The following is an 18,254-nucleotide window of genomic DNA, read 5'->3' as shown; positions in this document are numbered from 1 at the left end:
CATATTAAAATAATATAATGCCAGTTTAGTCTGAACCGAAGTAGCTGGTGTGAAAGGTGCCTCACGCCACAGTCCAGACCAACAGACTAAAATTTTATCTGACCAAAAGAAGTCCAACTGAATCATACATTCACACCACTTGCAGGAAGTTGAGACGGCATTTAACAATAGAGGAAGAAAGAGAAATTGAAGTGGAACGCTTGTAAATTGCAACTGAAGTTGTTGATGCTCGTGGTAATACCATAATGATATTAAAGTGGCAACGGAATTGATGAAATGAACCGCTTCCTTCATTTTCTACATTCAAATGGAAAGACTCCTACCTGCCGAATTGACAACATGTTGAGGTCAGACGCACGCCCATCGCCAGACCGTAGACGCATCCCATGAGGTGATGACAACAGGACGTACACGTGTCATACAAAAGTCCGCTCCTTAAATTTCATGCTCAGCTCTGCTTAAAAACAAACCAAAATCCTTCAAATTCATCTATAAATAGTAATTGACAGAATCCAGGACAGCAGCAGTTTCTTCATCGCTCTATGAAGTGTTCTGGCCCATAATAATAAAAAAAAACTGCATCTTGAAATGGTCACCTTCCCCTTAATGTTCTTATTAGAGACTGTGGCTGAGCAAGTTAATTACCTGACTCTACTGGCTGTAATAAGATTTTTGTAGACATGGTCTTCATTTACAGTTTGGGGCATATTAAAAATCTCTGGATAACACATTAAAAGTGCCTTTTATTCAGTTTTTTAATATTTATTCAAAAACAAAGTAATTTCAGACAAAGATCTCACACTGGATGTAAAGCCTGACTGTTTTTTACCATTTTGTGTCATCACTGTAATCCCCTTGCATGTAATGAGATAATAATACACAGCATCTGTTTGCCACCATCCTGGAAAAAACAGTTTACTTTCCTGGTTCTTCACTTTCTTTCTCTTTTTACGAGTATAAAATCGTACATTTGCCAGTTAATTTTCATCAACTATTTAATCTGCCTTAGAGCAAGGCATTACTTTGAGATGCAGATGGCGCAGGAATACTGATGCTATTGCCGACACGCACACCGGCATGGTTAAGTGAGTTGTGGGCAAGAAGGGCACGACAGCAAATATAACCGCTTTTGACTTTGATAGCAAATGGACTTTTAGGGATGAGGAACGAAGCGTGCATCTGCTTTTCTCTGATTTGTAAAGAGTCGACTGAAAATCAGCATCCTCCCACGTCTGCAGCAAATTTTTCAGCACTTTCCATCCTGAACTGGCTCAACAGAAACAGAAAGTGACCTTGTGATGTGTAAATGCAAAGGAAAGCACGTGTGCATTTCAATTTAGGTGTGAGAAAAAGCATTGAGGCCAAAAATAACCGGAATTTAGAGTTTCCTAAGAGCAGCCTCCAATTACTGTTGTTCTTGTCGATAATAGAAGTAAAAGAAACCCGAGTGTTGGTTGACCCTGCAACTCGAACTCTTAGTTGTCAAAACTTTGTACAGGCTTAGTATTTTCTCAAATATTAATCTCACTCAAGAAAATGTGCGTCTCACAAGCAACTCGAATCGCACTCAGAGCAGATTCCTCGGCCCAGGCCCAACAGTTCCCTTAAGGGACCACATTTCAATTCACTAGACCCAGATTTTTATTGAGTTGAGTTTTATACGCTCATAAATATCAGTCCACTAAACATCTCCACGAATCAGTCTCCTCCGCCTCCTCCGCCACACCAGAGTCGATTGGTTTTCACTCTTTCAAGGAATTATCGAATAAACATAATCAGCTTCTACTTCCTGTCTACTTTTCTCCAGCCTTACCCGAGCTGGACGAGCTGACGATGGAGTGTGTGCTGGTGGAGCTGGAGAGCGCGTGCGCGGAGAAAATGCAGCAGGCCATCGAGACAGAGGAAGGCCTGGGCATCGAGTACGACGAGGACGTGGTGTGCGACGTCTGCCGCTCGCCGGAGGGAGAGGACGGCAACGAGATGGTCTTCTGCGACAAGTGCAACGTCTGCGTGCATCAGGTATCAGGCACTCGTTTGTCCTTACTGTATCTTTGTTTAAGCCCTCGTCTTTGTCTGCGTACTTGTAAGAGTGTGTTTCTCAAACTTTTCTTTTTCAGAATAAGAGTCACACTTAGAGAAGAACAGCTAAAAGTGCTGAAATCCTAAATAGAAAGCTGCAAAATCCAGGTCGAAGGCGAGGTTCAGCTGTTTTATTCAGAGATGCTTTATATTACCTCACTTTTCTCTCCCCCCAGCTTCACTTCAGACTTACAGTAATAGTCCCACAAATGGCGCCTGTGACAACCTGAGGCTTCAGGGAGCTCTGCTGTGTTTATTACATTGACAGAGTGTTAATCATTCTGTCTCTCACATCGGCACAAACACACCTTCAGTGTCATCAGGCACTTGATAGAAATAGACTTCATCTCAAGTTTGTCTGTCGCCGAAAATTTCACTTGCACTGTAGAAAAATATAAAAAGCTGCAGGAAGTATTTACTATTGTTTAAAGTTCTACCGAAGTTATTAAGAAATAGTTGTTTGGGTAATTATTAAGAGCATCAAAGGCATGATTAAAAGATAGGTATTATTATTAGTTTTAAGGTCAAATGTATTTATATATCAAATGCAGACAAACTGAGGGACCCAAGTGAACGCATGTAGAAACAAGAGTTACCTATGGATGTGATTGTAACAAGCAGTGAGATAAATTCTCGCTCTTACAAAGTAACATTATTATCTTTGTAGATAACACAGTGCTGCCTCTCTCTCTGTTGTTAGATGCTCTCCTTAACCTTTAGCGGGTAAAAAAAACAGGCCTCACTGACTGAAGTGCTGTGTTTGAACAATAAAAAGCTTTGACGGCGTTTGATGAAGACGGAATCATCAACATCTGATTGTTGCTGCTGTCACCATGACACCAGTCTGGGTTTTCCCTACTTAACTTTTTCACGCTCCTGTATCTGATTCTAGCTCCTCAGCTGTATAACATGTGACGTCCTTCCCTCTGTGGAATCGTGATTGAACACAAGGAGCATGTAGAATGACTTACTCGCCTCAGAAGAGGCCCTTTCAGACACTTTAGGATTAAATCACATCCGACAACAAAATCATCTCTGTTTCTGATCCTGAGGGACTGGACCTTATTATCAGTGAAAGGGGAAACGGGTCGAGTGCAGATGATACAATAACCTGCTGCGTTATTTAAAACAACACCGAGAGGCGTTTTGATAACGTCTCGCTTCCGTGGGTTTATGCCATTCTGGTTGAAAGAAAAGTTTAAAGCGATAAGAAAGTGAACCAGGAACAAGGAAGGATGTTTTTGCATGTGTCAATTTTGAATGTATGATCTTCCGGATTTTCATTGCAGTCATTTTATATTGCTAACATACCTTTAACCAAATAAAGTAAAAGTCAGATAAAAAAGGAGACCACAGTAAATATTGACACTATTGGATCTAAAGTAAATGTCTAATTACTGCAAGATTATTTTCAAGTGTACTGAAATAAAGTAAATCACGGCCTTCATGACAACTATCACCCACTATTTTAGATTAAGTGTATTCAGCATACAAAACTGCTTGTATGGTCTTATAATATTGTGCTTTATTTGCTATGACAATTGTCAATCCTCTTATTGGACAAACTATGTCAAAATAATATTTGACATTTTGAAAAATACACTTATTGGCTTTCTTGCCATTGGTCACATCAGAAGATCAATTCCACATGTCAATACGTTAATATGAAGCAACAGCAAAGAGTTATGAAACAGCAAGTCCTGCTCTGACCAAAGGAAGTACAATCTGACTGCCAGTATGTGTAAAGTGCAACAATCTCTCTCCTCCCATCCCAGGCATGTTATGGCATCCTTAAGGTACCCCAGGGGAACTGGCTGTGTCGGACCTGCGCTCTGGGTGTCCAGCCCAAATGTCTGCTCTGCCCCAAGAGAGGGGGGGCCCTCAAGCCCACCCGCAGTGGAACCAAGTGGGTCCACGTCAGCTGTGCCTTATGGATCCCTGAGGTGAGACGCACGGGAAGACACAAGATCCAAACACACACTAATGGAGATTCATCTTTTGCAATCAGTCGGTAATCAACATCGGATTCACGATTTCACTTTCATGCACATTTTCCGTAGTCGGGGCCAAACTTGAAGCTTCTTATCAAAGTAGGGCGAGTGGGAGCATCAGTAACTCATAGTCTAATCATTCAGCTGTAGATGCACCTCGGCTTCTCAGTCACACACTCGGGAATCAAGACGTCTCGTGGCCGCACTTAATGCCACTGTTGATGGAAAAAAAAACATGTATCTCTGCCTCCTCATTAAAATATGAGTGTTGAATATTGGTGCCGAGTGGCTCTGTTGTTTAATCTGCATGAGTGCGTACAGCTGCAGTCATCGCTGCAAAAATCCATCTATCCCACATCTGCTCAGTGGCCGGTGAGTCAGCAAATACATAAACATGTCCTTGGTGTGTGTGTGTGTGTGTGTGTGTGTGTGTGTGTGTGTGTGTGTGTGTGTGTGTGTGTGTGTGTGTGTGTGTGTGTGTGTGTGTGTGTGTGTGTGTGTGTGTGTGTGTGTGTGTGTGTGTGTGTGTGTGTGTGTAAAAACAAGTATGTAAACAAGTCGCTCTTGAATGAGATGTCGACGCCATGAAAGAAATGGAAAACAAAACCATCTAAAAGGACCTGAGAGACTTTGGGGTGTTAAACACGCCGCGATGAGGACACACACACAGGAAACACACAAACACACACTGCTTATTTTGACTTCTACTTCACTTTGCCTTTTTCTCTTCATCAAGCAAGAATACATCCATCTCTGAATGTGCTTAGCCTCGCTGCACACACACACTCTTTCTGGGGCAGTTTTCTTTCCCAGCATTTTCAAGACCGAAACGTGCCGTAACTCGGCCCTCATGATTCTCTGAAGACCATAATCTTTTCTTAGATCTTTATGAGGCTAAAGAGAGAATGAAAATCTCTTCTCATTGAACATGTAGCAGGAATATCACAGCAGTGCAGATCTCCGCGATGGACGATTTGACAATGATTGCGGCCTCGTCGATGGGCAATTACTTAGCTTGGCAAACATCCTGTAAGCATGTAAACATGAGAACAAATAAACTGTGTTGTGCTTCGTGCATGTAATGGATCCATGCACTGTTCCATTGAGGGTTGATAGAAAACATTTGTGCTGTCTAAGCTAAAGAGTCAATGGAAAGTCAACAACATTTAAAACAAGACAGTGTGTTTCTACTTAAGTAAAGCCAGGATTTTCAGATCAATGTGTAATCACCACATTGAATTCAGCACCAGTATTGTTATGGTGTACAAAGAAAATAACTGTAGAGAGGATTTAAGGTTCTATGTGACTTAATACTGCATTTTACAGGTAGGTTACAGCTAGTAAGAAGTCTGTGTCAAGTCTTAAACCTTCAGCGAAGCCTTCTGTCCAAGCTTGGTCCGTATTTATAAATCTTAGGGATACTGACGGAATAGACAAAGCAAGACAACCATAAGACATGACAAAAAATGTCGACAATTGCAAAGCTTTTTGCTGAGACTTTGCTAGTTTGTAAGTTGGACAACCGCTGCTTACATCGTGGCCACTTTTGCCTCTTAAGACGTACATATATCACAACCTTCTCCACCGTCGCCATATTTGTTGTTGTCAGAAACTCCTGACTCTGCGCTGCCCTCTAGTGGACATATTGCTAGACAACTATGCTAACATAATGGACGGATGGTGTGTGGGCAGTGACAGTTACGCCTAATTCTGATTTGTATATGGACTCCGCAACCTTGTGTTCAATATACGGAAAATCATTTGTTTCTGACTAGGTAAGAATGACTATGACTATGTATGAATGTAATAATGAACCCTTCCAAATATATTCAAAATAACATTATCAACATCACATTGTGTTAAACTGGCTGAACAAGTTTATATTTAACTACACAATTACACAGTTTGACTATCAACAACTTCCAACAACTGTATTAAATGAAATGGCCACTTAACTTATTGTTTTTTGTGCTGACTTCCTGTGACACATGCGTCCGTCCGAAATCCACCGCAATAGCTATATTTTTTCATTGTACAGAGAGGCAAATTCCAGACTGAAAAATACAAGAGGGGAAGAGTTTCGCAGCACATCCAAGATCACAGAGGTTGCCGTAGGAATGAATTGACTTCCGTTTGACTTGCATATGTAGCTATGTTGAAACAAATCGTTTGAAACAGACGGATTTCCTTTTGTACATAAAGGCATAAATGAGCCTTTACGGTGGAATCAGCCTGCAAAGGTTCCACTGTATGTTTTTTTTATCTATCACCAGGTTTTGGTCTTTGTTTACAATAGGTCCTTCAAATATTCTTCATGTAGTTTCTTCACTCCAGACTTCGCATTTAACCGTCTGTAGATAATGTCAATTGATTCAAGAGGAAACCTTTCAGGCGTGCAGAGAAGCAGCTGTTCATTTAGACCTCAGGTGTCTCCATGATACCTTGACTCTCCTCTGAAAGCCCCAAATGGTCACAAAGCAGCCGTTTTTGTTTCGGGGATGTTGCTTCACACCTTGCGCACCTTTAAATCGTTAAAGGCTGTCAGTCATGTGTCTTCAGCCTTTTCAGCCGCGCGCTCCACCAGCAGATTTCTCAGTAATGAAGTGGCTTTTGGCACCTCGAACCTTTTACTTCTAATTGCCTTCTGTCACCCTTGATTGGGCTAATTGTTTTCGTTGCTCAGTTCGCTTTTGTTTTCTCTTCCGCCCACGGAGGTAAGAAAGATCATTTGCATGTCTGTGCTGCGTGTGCATGTGAGTTAGTGTGTGCCCTACATACACTCCGTTGTGTGCTTGCATGAGCTAAATAGCAGACGTGCACAAATGAAACCACACAGAAATTTCAGTGGAGATTTCCAGAAAAGGGTGTGTGTCATTCATAGAGTGCCAGATTGTGTGTGTGTGTGTGGGGGTGTGTGTGAACACACCACCCAGCCTTCAAACGAAACAGCCCCCCTGCTGTGCCTTGTGTGTAGCTTCCCTTTGCCCTCTGCCTTCAGCCCCTTGAGATGGGTTTCTCTTTAAATGATTTTTCACTAGACGTGCACACGCACACATTCAAAAACTAAGGACCCTCTTTTAAAATGACTTTTCATTGAACACTGAAGCTTCTTTTTCGTACAGAGCTCTCACCATATTGCTTTTAATGAGACCCCTCTTTATGCCGCCTTTAACCGGAACTGAACAAGATGGCATATTGCTGGTAGCATGTGTGATTTTAAATGGCAGAAGCGTGACGTATAACACAACATCATTGGTGTCCCGTCGTTCCAGCTCTGCCTTTTACATAGACACGGATTTGACCTCAGATGCAAAAAAGCGGAACAACATTCCATGTCGGTACCGTTCGTACGGAGCGTCAAGGCAGAAAAACATTTCCACCTTGAACAGGCTGTGTTAACGTGAACTAATTGGGCCAAGTTGTTATATTTGTGGAATGAGCATATTCAAGGCATGTGCTTAAACACTCACACACACAACTGGACACACACTCCTACCACATGGAAAGCTGTAGTCCTTATTTTTCAGTATTGACAAATAAGAAGAGAGGAAGGTAGTGGAATTGTATAAAGGGGTGTGTGTGTGTGTGTGTGTGTGTGTGTGTGTGTGTGTGTGTGTGTGTGTGTGTGTGTGTGTGTGTGTGTGTGTGTGTGTGTGTGTGTGTGTGTGTCGTCATCATGGTCACAGTCCAATCAATTAACAACACCATTCAAACACCAGGAATCCTTTTCACCATCTTTCGGTTCTTACATCAGCCGTTAAAGTGAACATTGACGGTGGCATCATTGTCTGTATTGTACTTCCTATTGACATCTTCAGTGGAGTGAAAATTGACCCCTGCCTCTGTTCAGTGTGCTGCACATAAGACATCAATAATAACAGAAAGCACCGAGGCTGCGAGCTTGTTCTGTGGATGAGAAGACAAGAGGAGGAAAATAAAAATCCAATAGAACGACAAGTGGAGTTGGAGAGGGAGGGGTGCGACCTGCAGAAATCAGTCGTCAGCTTGTTAATTCAAGTGTGAAGGACAAGGAAAGAGAGGGCCATGGCACAAATACAGTGCGAGGATGAGGGAATGAGAAAGAGGTGGGATGGTTAATGGAAAGAGGAGGAAGGAAGGAGAGAAATGGCACTTTGGTGATGAGTGCTCTTCACTCTATTCTGCATGGCTGGTTGGCACAGGTCAGTGACTTTTTGGTTATATTTGGTGCAAACGAGGTTCGGAGCCAAAGTCGTGGTGAATAGACTGCTCAGAGAGAGTGAGTCACTCACTGGGCTTCACAATCACGTCTTTAGAGCACATGTGCTCCTGCTCTGCTTCCAATCACACACGTGCTTCTCCAGACTCCTGGCACTGAAACCCGAACACACTCAAGTAATAATCATCCCCAATAAGCTGATTATTGTCTTTCAGTAGGAGATTGTCTTTTTGTCAAATGGAATCTGATGCTTATCCAAAGATGTAATAATAAAATCATGACCTCCGCCTTATAATCTGAGAAACTATGCTATTTGGCATCACAGCTACCAAATTAAATTTGATCAGTTTGGTCTAAATGGTTAAGGTGCATTTTCACCTGTGAAAGTCTGGACCAAGGTTCATGTCTTTCTTACATTGTTTACATTGGATCTGCTTAATTTTGGTTTCACATTGTATTTTGGGGAGTTTTGAATGACGTGTGTACAGCGTGTTGTCGTCACCTATGTGGGCTACGTGTCTACTTATAGTCAACATAGATTGATTTGTAGTCAGGCATGTTGTCAATTCTGCCGGGAGTAGTCTTCCTGTTAGGATGAAGAAAATCAATGAACCGGTTCACTTCATTAATTTTGTTGCCACTTTAATATCTGTGTCGTATTACTACAAGCAAAATGAACATCCTCGTTGTTCAAATTCTGTGTCGTCAAAGGCGAAGACTACAAGCAATCCTGTGTGTTGCTTCACTTTCTTCTTCTTTTATTGTTTATTGCTTTCTCAACTTCCGGCAATTGGTCGGAAAGTCCATCAAAAAAAAAAAAATTCTCTCACTGCAAACGAACCAAACATTGGTTCAGTTTGATCTGGACTGAGACCGCCTCTTCGGGTCGGACAAAATTTTGGTCGGTTTGAAAAGACAAAAGGTCCGGACCCAACAATGTAGATGCCAAACCCCTTTAATATGGTTAAATGGTTTCTTCAAATTGCTTGTTGTGTTGGATCAACAGTCTAAAACCTAAAAGATACAACAATGTTTTTTTTTTAAAATAATAGTAAACAGCTTAAAAAGCAATCATTTGGCAATATTTTTTGTCAAATAATTGTATGTTAGTAATGTAACCTTTTCTACCAAAATTAGCCCATATATTCAGTTTTGTAAACACAGGTTAACCCGCTTAGAGAATGGTGATGAGTTTTTTGTTTGTTGTTTCCTGTTTGTTATGCAACTAAGTAACAGATGGAAAAGAGTCGCTAAAGTTAACCACAGAGGCAACAAACCACCATCACCTCTGTGACGTGTCATAGGATCACGCCAGCAAAGGGTCAAATATTAGCATCAGCATGTCCACTCAGGTGGAGCAGAAAGATGCTTTACTGCAGAATCATAGGACCTGGAAATAACACAGATTGTTTTTTTTCCCCACTGAAGACAAAAGCCAGTTGTTCGTGAGTGTCAAATTTGACAGGGGCTTGATAAGTCAAGTAATTTGTATTATAATTCGTAGGAACTTTAATCATTATAATTTTGTCGCAGGCTATAAATTGAGTTGCGCAAATAAAACGGTGAACACACTTGAAATTTACAGTTATTTTAAAAAAATTATTTGAGGTTAAAGTGGGTTCAGTTTTCATTTATGGGAATTTTGAAGAGGTTATTTTGAAAAAGACTTTGGGATTTTGGTTTTTGTATCAGATCTATTTATGTCTCCTTGTTACGTGTTCCCTATAGGTGAGTATAGGCTGTCCAGAGAAGATGGAGCCCATTACCAAGGTGTCCCACATCCCTGCTAGCCGCTGGGCCCTGTCCTGCAGCCTGTGCCGAGAACACACAGGAACCTGCATACAGGTACGTGTCTCTTACACGCACACACACGCTCACTCATCCATGCATCTGCTTTGCCTCATAAAGTGTTATTAAGTGACCCCCAGTGTCTTAAAATATGAAAAATGGTGAGTCACTTTCAGACTGAAGCTCTGTCAAGAATTAAGAGGGGGAAGCTTCACACCTGCGCGCCAGACAGACACACACTTCAACTCACTCCTCCTCACTCCTCCACATATTTTCTTTTTCCTCGTCTTTCCTCAAACATCTTTCTCCAAACCCTGTGCCATATGCATGCTTGCTGTACATCGTGGACAGAGGAATGAAAAGTTATAAGACTATTGATCAAAGTTTTTTAACTGTATGTAAAACAGCCAAAGTTGAACTTTTAGATTGACATCAAATTTCAAACCCACTCATCCTTACACACAGAAAGATGGGATATATGTTGTGAAGTAAAGCCTCACAGGCACACCCACAAACTCTCAGCAACACACATCATCATGGTTCTCATCCTCTTGCTGTGTGTGGGCGGATCTGTTTCAAAGCAGCACTTCTTTAACATGCTGCTGAGTACACAAACAAAACCCCCGCTGACATACTAAAGCTAACCCACTTTACAGTTATTAGCCTGAACACCATTCAGCGTTAACAGTCCCCTCGAGGTGACCAGGATTCCTAAATTCCTGCGTTTTGTGTGTGTGTGTGTGTGTGTGTGTGTGTGTGTGTGTGTGTGTGTGTGTGTGTGTGTGTGTGTGTGTGTGTGTGTGTGTGTGTGTGTGTGTGTGTGTGTGTGTGTGTGTGTGTGTGTGTGTGTGTATTCTTGATGTATATTAAAGTTTGTACAAGTGTATCTACGTGCTTTCCCAGAACTGCTGTATAATCACAGTGAGTCCTTGAGCCAGAGCGGTCCACAGGGGGAGAGACCTGTACTGCGTCTGTTAAAGCTCATAGAGAGACAGTCTGTGTGCAGTAGTCGTCAGTGATAGTGAGACACGCTCTGCTAATTAACAAAATACTTAATCTTCATGCTTAATTTGTCTTTTTCATCTCAGCACATGGCATTCCATTGGATTAAATACCCACAGCTATGACATAGGTACAAAAACTGTAGCTACAGAAGATACCAAATATGCAACAGATTTACATGGTGCAGCCATTAAAGCATGAATGGCTCCAGATGCTTAACAAAGAAGCTTCAATGTAGAGCTGCAACAAGATGATACATTTTATCTCAAACTCCCCCGTACAGAGTGGAAGCAGATATGAAATGGAGGAAACTGGATGTTATGGATTTTAATCCTTACATTGCGCATTTCTCTTTACCGCACTAAGTTAAGCATGAAAGGACTTTCAAGTCGGTGTCTGAGAAAAAAAAAGTTTTGAAGATGTAAAAAGAGCGATCACCACCTTGTAGATTCCTGCGGATGAGCATGAGAATCAAAGGTTTTAAAATGAATAAATAAATAATATAGCAGCCAAAATCATATATATTCCTCAGCTTTCAGGCTCTCACTCCATCCAAGGATTGTCACACTTTCACCAAAACCATGTGGAGGATATCTGCACTGATACATTTTAGCTGAGCTGTCAAGACTTAAAATCAATGATTCATCAGGATTTCTACTTGACAAGATAAAAAGGGCTAGATTTCATTTTTTTCCTTTTTTTTTTTTACAAATGGCTAACATCAAATCATGTCAGTTTAAGTTATCGATTTCTGCCAAACAATATTCAGAGTTCAAAGGATTTTACTGTTATCAAAGGAGCTGCTGAATATATGTTGCTATAGAATTGAAGTTGCAGAAATCAGTTTAGTTGAGGAAGGGAGAGACAGAAAATAGAAAGAGAGGTTGGCTGTGAAAATGAAACTGTAACACTGTCTTTTGTTACATTGCTAATAGACAACACAGTCGAGAGTGCAGTGCGCGTACACACACACACACACACACACACACACACACACACACACTTTTACAAATGTGCATGTACTCGCCAGACACACACAAAATCACACCATGCCTCGAGGGACTCAGTGGGAGGTCACCTCTTAGTATGACCTGTAATGGATAGTTGTCACACACACACACACACACGCACACGCACACACATCCCAAGTTAGTGAAATGTCAGCAGAAATGGGGGAACCGTGTTTGTTGTGACTTGGCTTGTCTTTCTGCTAAAGTGCTTCCGATAATGCAAGAAATGGACCGAAAATGACACTTCAGACAAATAGTTGTGACAAAGTGTCTGAGAAATGGAGGGGAAAAGTACCTACAGTGTGTGTGCGTGGTATATGCAGAACGCCTTGCCCTGCCTTCATGCCAAGCTGCTGTGGCACGTCATCTAGCTTCAGCCTCTTGCCATTTTTGCACTTGTGATATATACGTGCGGTTCCTCCTTCTCATATTTCCTCTCATATATTGTTTCTGTCATGAATTGTATTTCCTCTCCGCCTCCCTTTTGTAGTGCTCCATGCCCTCCTGTATTGTGGCCTTCCATGTGACATGCGCCTTTGACCATGGCCTGGAGATGAGGACCATCCTGGCCGAGAACGACGAGGTACGCTTCAAGTCCTTCTGCCTGGAGCACAGCTGCACTGCCAGCAACAGCGGTGCACCAACAAGCATCTGCTCCACTTCAACCAGCGTGAACAACGGCAACCACAACACCACCATTTCCCCCACCAATGGAACAAACGGCACAGCCAGAACCGACTGGGCCAGCGCCGGCATCGGAACCGAGCTCCGACCGGAACAGCCTCACCAACCAAACGTATGCAGCGACCTGGAGCAGAGGTCAGTGTTGTTCCCGGTTTCGGTTTCTGTGTCGGCAGCGGAGCGAGCGGAGCGCGACCAGCTGGAGAGAGAGAAAGTGAGCCAGAGGAAACAGAAGCTGCAGGAGCTGGAGGATGAGTTCTACCGACTGGTGGACCCAAGGGAGGTGGCTGAGAACCTGGGAATGCCCGTCGCCCAGGTACGTTAAGCCAGATGATTTCATCTTCTGGTCAACCTTCCCCGATTTGACAATACCTGATTTAAAGGACTTATGATCAGTATTGGTGTAAAATATAATAACATAAATACATATTATAGAAATAATAGTAATAGTAAAACAGAAAAAAAAGAAAGAAAATAAACTACAATAAGATAATCATGAATAAAAACCATGACTTCTTATGTCTGAATAGCATTTTCTTTTTCTTAATGTAGTATTTTCAATGTACAAAACATATTTTGAATGAGTTTAAAGGTTTTGGATGGAGTCAAACCCAGCTCACACTACACTACACCTCGTTGCACATTATATAATCATTCTGGATTAAGACATTGATACTTTGATTGCACCTTTTATTTTGCTAACTGGGATTTCTTTGTTCTTTAAGGTGGACTTCCTGTATCAGTTCTGGAAGTTGAAGAGGAAGGCCAACTTTAATCGACCTCTGGTGACCTTAAAGAGGGACGAAGTGGACAACCTGGCCCAGCAGGAGCAGGACGTCCTCTACAGACGCCTCAAACTCTTCACACACCTCCGACAAGACCTGGAGAGGGTGAGTACGAGATGTGTGCGTGTGTGTGTGTGTGTGTGTTTGGTATGAGGCCAGTGAAACCTGTTGCTTTATGCAGTGCAATGTTCAGACTGGAGGTATTTCTTTCAGTATAATATGTGTGTGGACATTTAAGGGTTGATTTTGCGTTTTTTAGAATATTAGATAAGACGATCATTTAAATTAGTTGAATTTTTTGTTATCTGAATATTGATGTGAAATTAATGAATAGCCTGAAGGAAGGAGGCGTAATGAAAAGGCTGAATGATAGAGTGAGTGAGTGAATCATAGCCCATTGTTGAAAATGAATGTTAAAATCCTCCCGACACTCAGAATTAAAATATATTCTTATGTGTAAAAATCCAGTGAACACAGAGAAACAGACATCTAGGAAATTTCTCAGACCTGATTTCTTGATGTTCTCATCGGGAGTGTTTTGGTTTTTCTGCCTCTGACTTTGGGATGGACAAACCTTAAATTCATCTTCAGATGACCCAGAGCACAGAAGATGAACATCTGTGTCTCTCTGGATGTGAGAAGTTACCTCTGTAGTAGAGCAGTGTGGGAGGAATCATCACGATATAATTGGTACCGACTTCTCTCTTTTTTTCTGAGGGACTCTGGGTATGTTTAGGGATTCTTGAGCCCCCTGCTGAGCACCACTGTGCTGGAGTTATCCAGACAAAAAGATGATAATGTTTGTGTCACGGAGAGGAAGGCTTGGATTTGGAGTCTGTAAATGGGTCTCAGAGAGACGGCAGCTCAGGGACTCTATAGTTTGAGGTCTTCAGGAGGAGCAGCCTGTTTGAGCTAAACCTACTAACTGGTCCTTATTTTACCCCCGCCAAGGAGGGTATGTTTTCATTTGCATTTATCTGTCTGTTCGTTAGCAGCATTACATAAAAACAACTGGACGGATTACCATGAAACGATCAGTGAGCGCATCCATGATTTATTTTAACTTCCTTTTACATTGTGAGCATTTTATTCATTTTTTGATTTCTCAGGGAATAATAAATGGATCTTGATGAAAAATGCTGGCATATTTAGGAGAATGCTATTATTGAGTGTGTAATTTGGTGCAGATCCAAACAAAAATCTGGATCTAGAGAATTTAAAGGTTTTCTTAAGAGGACTATTGGGCTTTGGTGGAGGAATGCACTCTCCTGAGGGCCCTTCTAGTTTGTAATGTCTCCGTGTGTAGTATTTCTATCTCAACAATACAGATATGAGTACGCTGAAATAAAACTACAAACAAGACCAGCATGGAACTGATCAGTGATTGCTCAGCTTGGCTGTAAGAAAGATTATGTATTCTGGCCATCTCTGTCTGTAGTTTGCAAGATATCGTTGCATTTTAAGGGTTATTCTCCACAAATTTTTCTCTACCCATCTTTAATCACCTTATCCTCAATTATGGGGAAGTGCGTTTATTCTAGGACTCTGATATCCCTTCACATCTGTCAAACGTGACATGGGTTTTAAATTTAATTCGTTAAGGTCTTAAAAAGTCTTAAGTTTAACTCGTTGAAACCTACAGAAACCACAGGACAAAATATAGACATAGTGTAGACGTGGGAGAAGCAAGACAGTGAGAAACTCCTAAATCTGACTGAGACTGTTTCTGTGGACACAGTAGAGTGAAAGATTTGGGGAAAGTGCACAAGGTGGATATGACTTGTTCCACGGTTATTCTTCAATTCTTTATATTCGTTATTGTACTGTAACTCGTGTGTTCTTTTTGGCTTTGAGGTTCAGCTAACCCTCGTGGTAATTTACCCTCCTCACCAATTGACTGTAAAAACAGTTGGATAATAAAAAACAGAAAAGGCCTTAATGTAATTAGAATCACACTCTGTATTCTAGAGCTGTGAAGTATCAGAGAGAAAACTTCATCGGATCATAAATTGTTAGAAATGATTATATTCATCATGTTAATACCGGTGTCACAGGCTGGACATGACCTGCGGTTGCACAGTTTTGATGTCTGTCAGAATTATGGAGTATTCATCCACTCCCGTCAGTATCGTAGCTCGCACTTGGCAGCTGAATGCAAACCACTATGTCAATTTCCTAGCTGGGTTTTCTTGGATTGGTTCTACCCATGCCCATAACCTCACTGCAGGCTCATGTTGGCAGTGCTCTGATAGTTGATCGGCATTCACCGCAGCTCTGCTCTCAAAACCTCTCTTTGACCCTGCGGCCTCCCGTCCAGAAGCTGAATGACAGCCCGCAGCCAAAACATCGACTGCAACCCGAGCGACGCTGCTTCTTATGTTTGGACAAACGTCTTATATCATTACCGCAATCTGAAAACCACGGTATCCTGTAGTATTTGCTTACTCTCTGATACTAAATCTACCAAAAAAAGAGCCAGTGTTGAAAAAGTTTCCACCGCAAACCCTCGTAACAACCAGCTGAAATGGGTTTTCTTTCACTAGACTGAAAGATAAACCCAATAATCTGGTGTCCTAAATGCTTTTTTCCTTCATTTCTTTGGCTTGTGATTTGATACTGTGCAGTTGGCTCGCATCGCTTTGGCTCACGGTACGACAACATTTTGGCAATTAGGTGGTTGTATATCAGTCTAACGACCCACTGTCCTGCAACTTTTGAATATTTTAATTTATTTTAATGGTTTCATTTTTCTCATTTAGCCTCAGTTTAAAAAACTGAGTGGACTTGAGGAATTTTGATTAGATGAACAGATCGGCTTCATACAGGCTTAATTTGACTTTTGCGTAACAAATGCCTCATTACTTAAAATGATGGAGTAACCAAATGTTCCCACAAAGCCGGTAGTCACTCCTGACAAGTGGCTGCATCAATCTGAGTGTGTCTGCTTTGTCCTTTATATTTACGTGACCTCATCTGGGTGGGCGGCACGGTGATGGAGTGATTAGCACTGTCGCCTCCCAGCGAAGTTTCCTTGCTCTTCCCGTGTCTGCGAGTGTTTTCTGCAGGTACTCCGGTCCAGTCCAAAGACCCTTGATTGAGCATAGGTGCAAATGTGAGAGTGAATGATTGTTTGTCTCTGTATTCAGCCCATTTTCCCCATCTCGTACCCAGTGTCAGCTGCGATTGGCTCCAACCCTCTCAAAAGGAAAGCAGTATAGATAATTGATGGATGGACCTTGTTTGGATGCAGAAAAAGAAATGAAAAGAGCTAACTATATCCTGTAGGTGCACATTAGTTAGAAATTGTGTGTATTTTGTTGGAGCACTACTCTCTACAGGTATTTGTTTCCTGCAGACTCGTGTTACTGTAGCCATACCACAGTGCTCTCCAGTGGTCAGGGTGTATTGATTGTTACAGGCCTTGCTAACCTCCTGACCTAAGTGTATGTTCAGACTCCATAACTCTGCTCCCTCTAGACTGGCCATTATTGATGTGCATTGTAGAAGTGGACCATAGTACTTGTCTCTAAGGTTTACTTGGCTTCTCTCATCAATAATAGGTGAAGCAATTAAAGACAGTCAGAAGAAAATAGGCATGTGAACATCGTATTTAGTGTTTTTATGCCAATATAGCGCACAATGAATGGCTGTTTTCCTATTGATCTTATATCCATCTTGAGCTGATGACGTCATTTGGAGCCAGAGTCACTGTAATGATCAGAGGGCGGAGCTGCAGTATCGAGGTCCAGCCAATACAATGGCGAGGCAGTCTCAGCTGTCAATCATGACGTTTCACCCAGACTGTATATCATAAATTAACTCATTAAAACCAAACTCCACCTGAAAAATGACATCAGTGTGATGTGAACTACGTAAAATGACAGAACCTTATTATTTGACTTGTGGCCAATCACCCATCCACTAACATGGAGGAGGTAGGGTTTATGACCTATACTGCAGTCAGCCAGAAGGGGGTGAACTAGGCGCTTTAACTTCACTTTTGAGAAGCCGCCATGTCGTACATTTATATATCCGGTGCATTTCGCAGTTGTGTTGAGGCAACGATGCTACAGCTGACATTTGTCAACACATTTGACAACACATTGTACGCGTTCAGTAGCAGTTTGAACATGAGGTGATGTCAAATCGTGTTGGTTCCCGTGCAGCATTGTTGGAAGGTCTGACAGAGATCGAAGGATTGATTTGGTTTGCTGCTGGCAGGTCTCCCCCTGAGGAGGATTGATCACCAATTGGTCACATATTGGTCGAGTGAGTTTTGACAGCTCACTGCTACCGATGCGAGTGGCCGCCAATGTACAAGCTTTCTCTCTCTTCATCTGTCTCCTTCGCTTTCCTCCCCCTCTTTCACATATCCTCCTCCTGATCTCTGCTTTTTTCACAAACATATAACCGATTTACCACCAGTAAGAAACACAGAGGCTTATTGCTGATTGCTGACACATATTTTTAACCTACATTCCTGTATGTAGGAACCATTCAGGGTTGTGAGAATTTTTTTTTGCCCGTTTCTTTTTCCCCCCCGTCTGGGTTTAAGCATGAGGTTTTCTCCGTGGAGATGGATGTGAGTTGTATGTATGGCATTGTGTTTGTGTCAGGGTGAGTGTGTGTATCAGGGCACGAGAGAGTATTCCAATCATCTCTGATTTGCTGGCAAATTGAAAAATCCCCTCCATCCTCCCATCCCGTCATCCCTCGACCC

At 41.9% G+C, this 18,254-nt stretch overlaps 1 protein-coding gene across 1 annotated transcript in view; it reads left to right on the top strand.

Annotated features, from left to right (window-relative positions):
* The window catches only part of jade2 (jade family PHD finger 2), a 160,382-nt gene that overhangs the window by 90,112 nt on the left and 52,016 nt on the right, over positions 1-18,254 (top strand). The window contains exons 6-10 of the mRNA XM_035178002.2: positions 1,808-2,019; positions 3,855-4,022; positions 9,997-10,113; positions 12,559-13,065; positions 13,475-13,639. Coding sequence (XP_035033893.1) covers positions 1,808-2,019; positions 3,855-4,022; positions 9,997-10,113; positions 12,559-13,065; positions 13,475-13,639 — 1,169 coding nt within the window. The remainder of the gene's footprint in view (positions 1-1,807; positions 2,020-3,854; positions 4,023-9,996; positions 10,114-12,558; positions 13,066-13,474; positions 13,640-18,254) is intronic.

The sequence above is a fragment of the Hippoglossus stenolepis genome, chromosome 15 (genome assembly GCF_022539355.2).
Source record: "Hippoglossus stenolepis isolate QCI-W04-F060 chromosome 15, HSTE1.2, whole genome shotgun sequence".
Taxonomy (NCBI): Eukaryota; Metazoa; Chordata; class Actinopteri; order Pleuronectiformes; family Pleuronectidae; genus Hippoglossus; species Hippoglossus stenolepis.
Note: the sequence above shows the minus strand (reverse complement) of the source record. Positions and strands in the feature narration are given on the sequence as shown.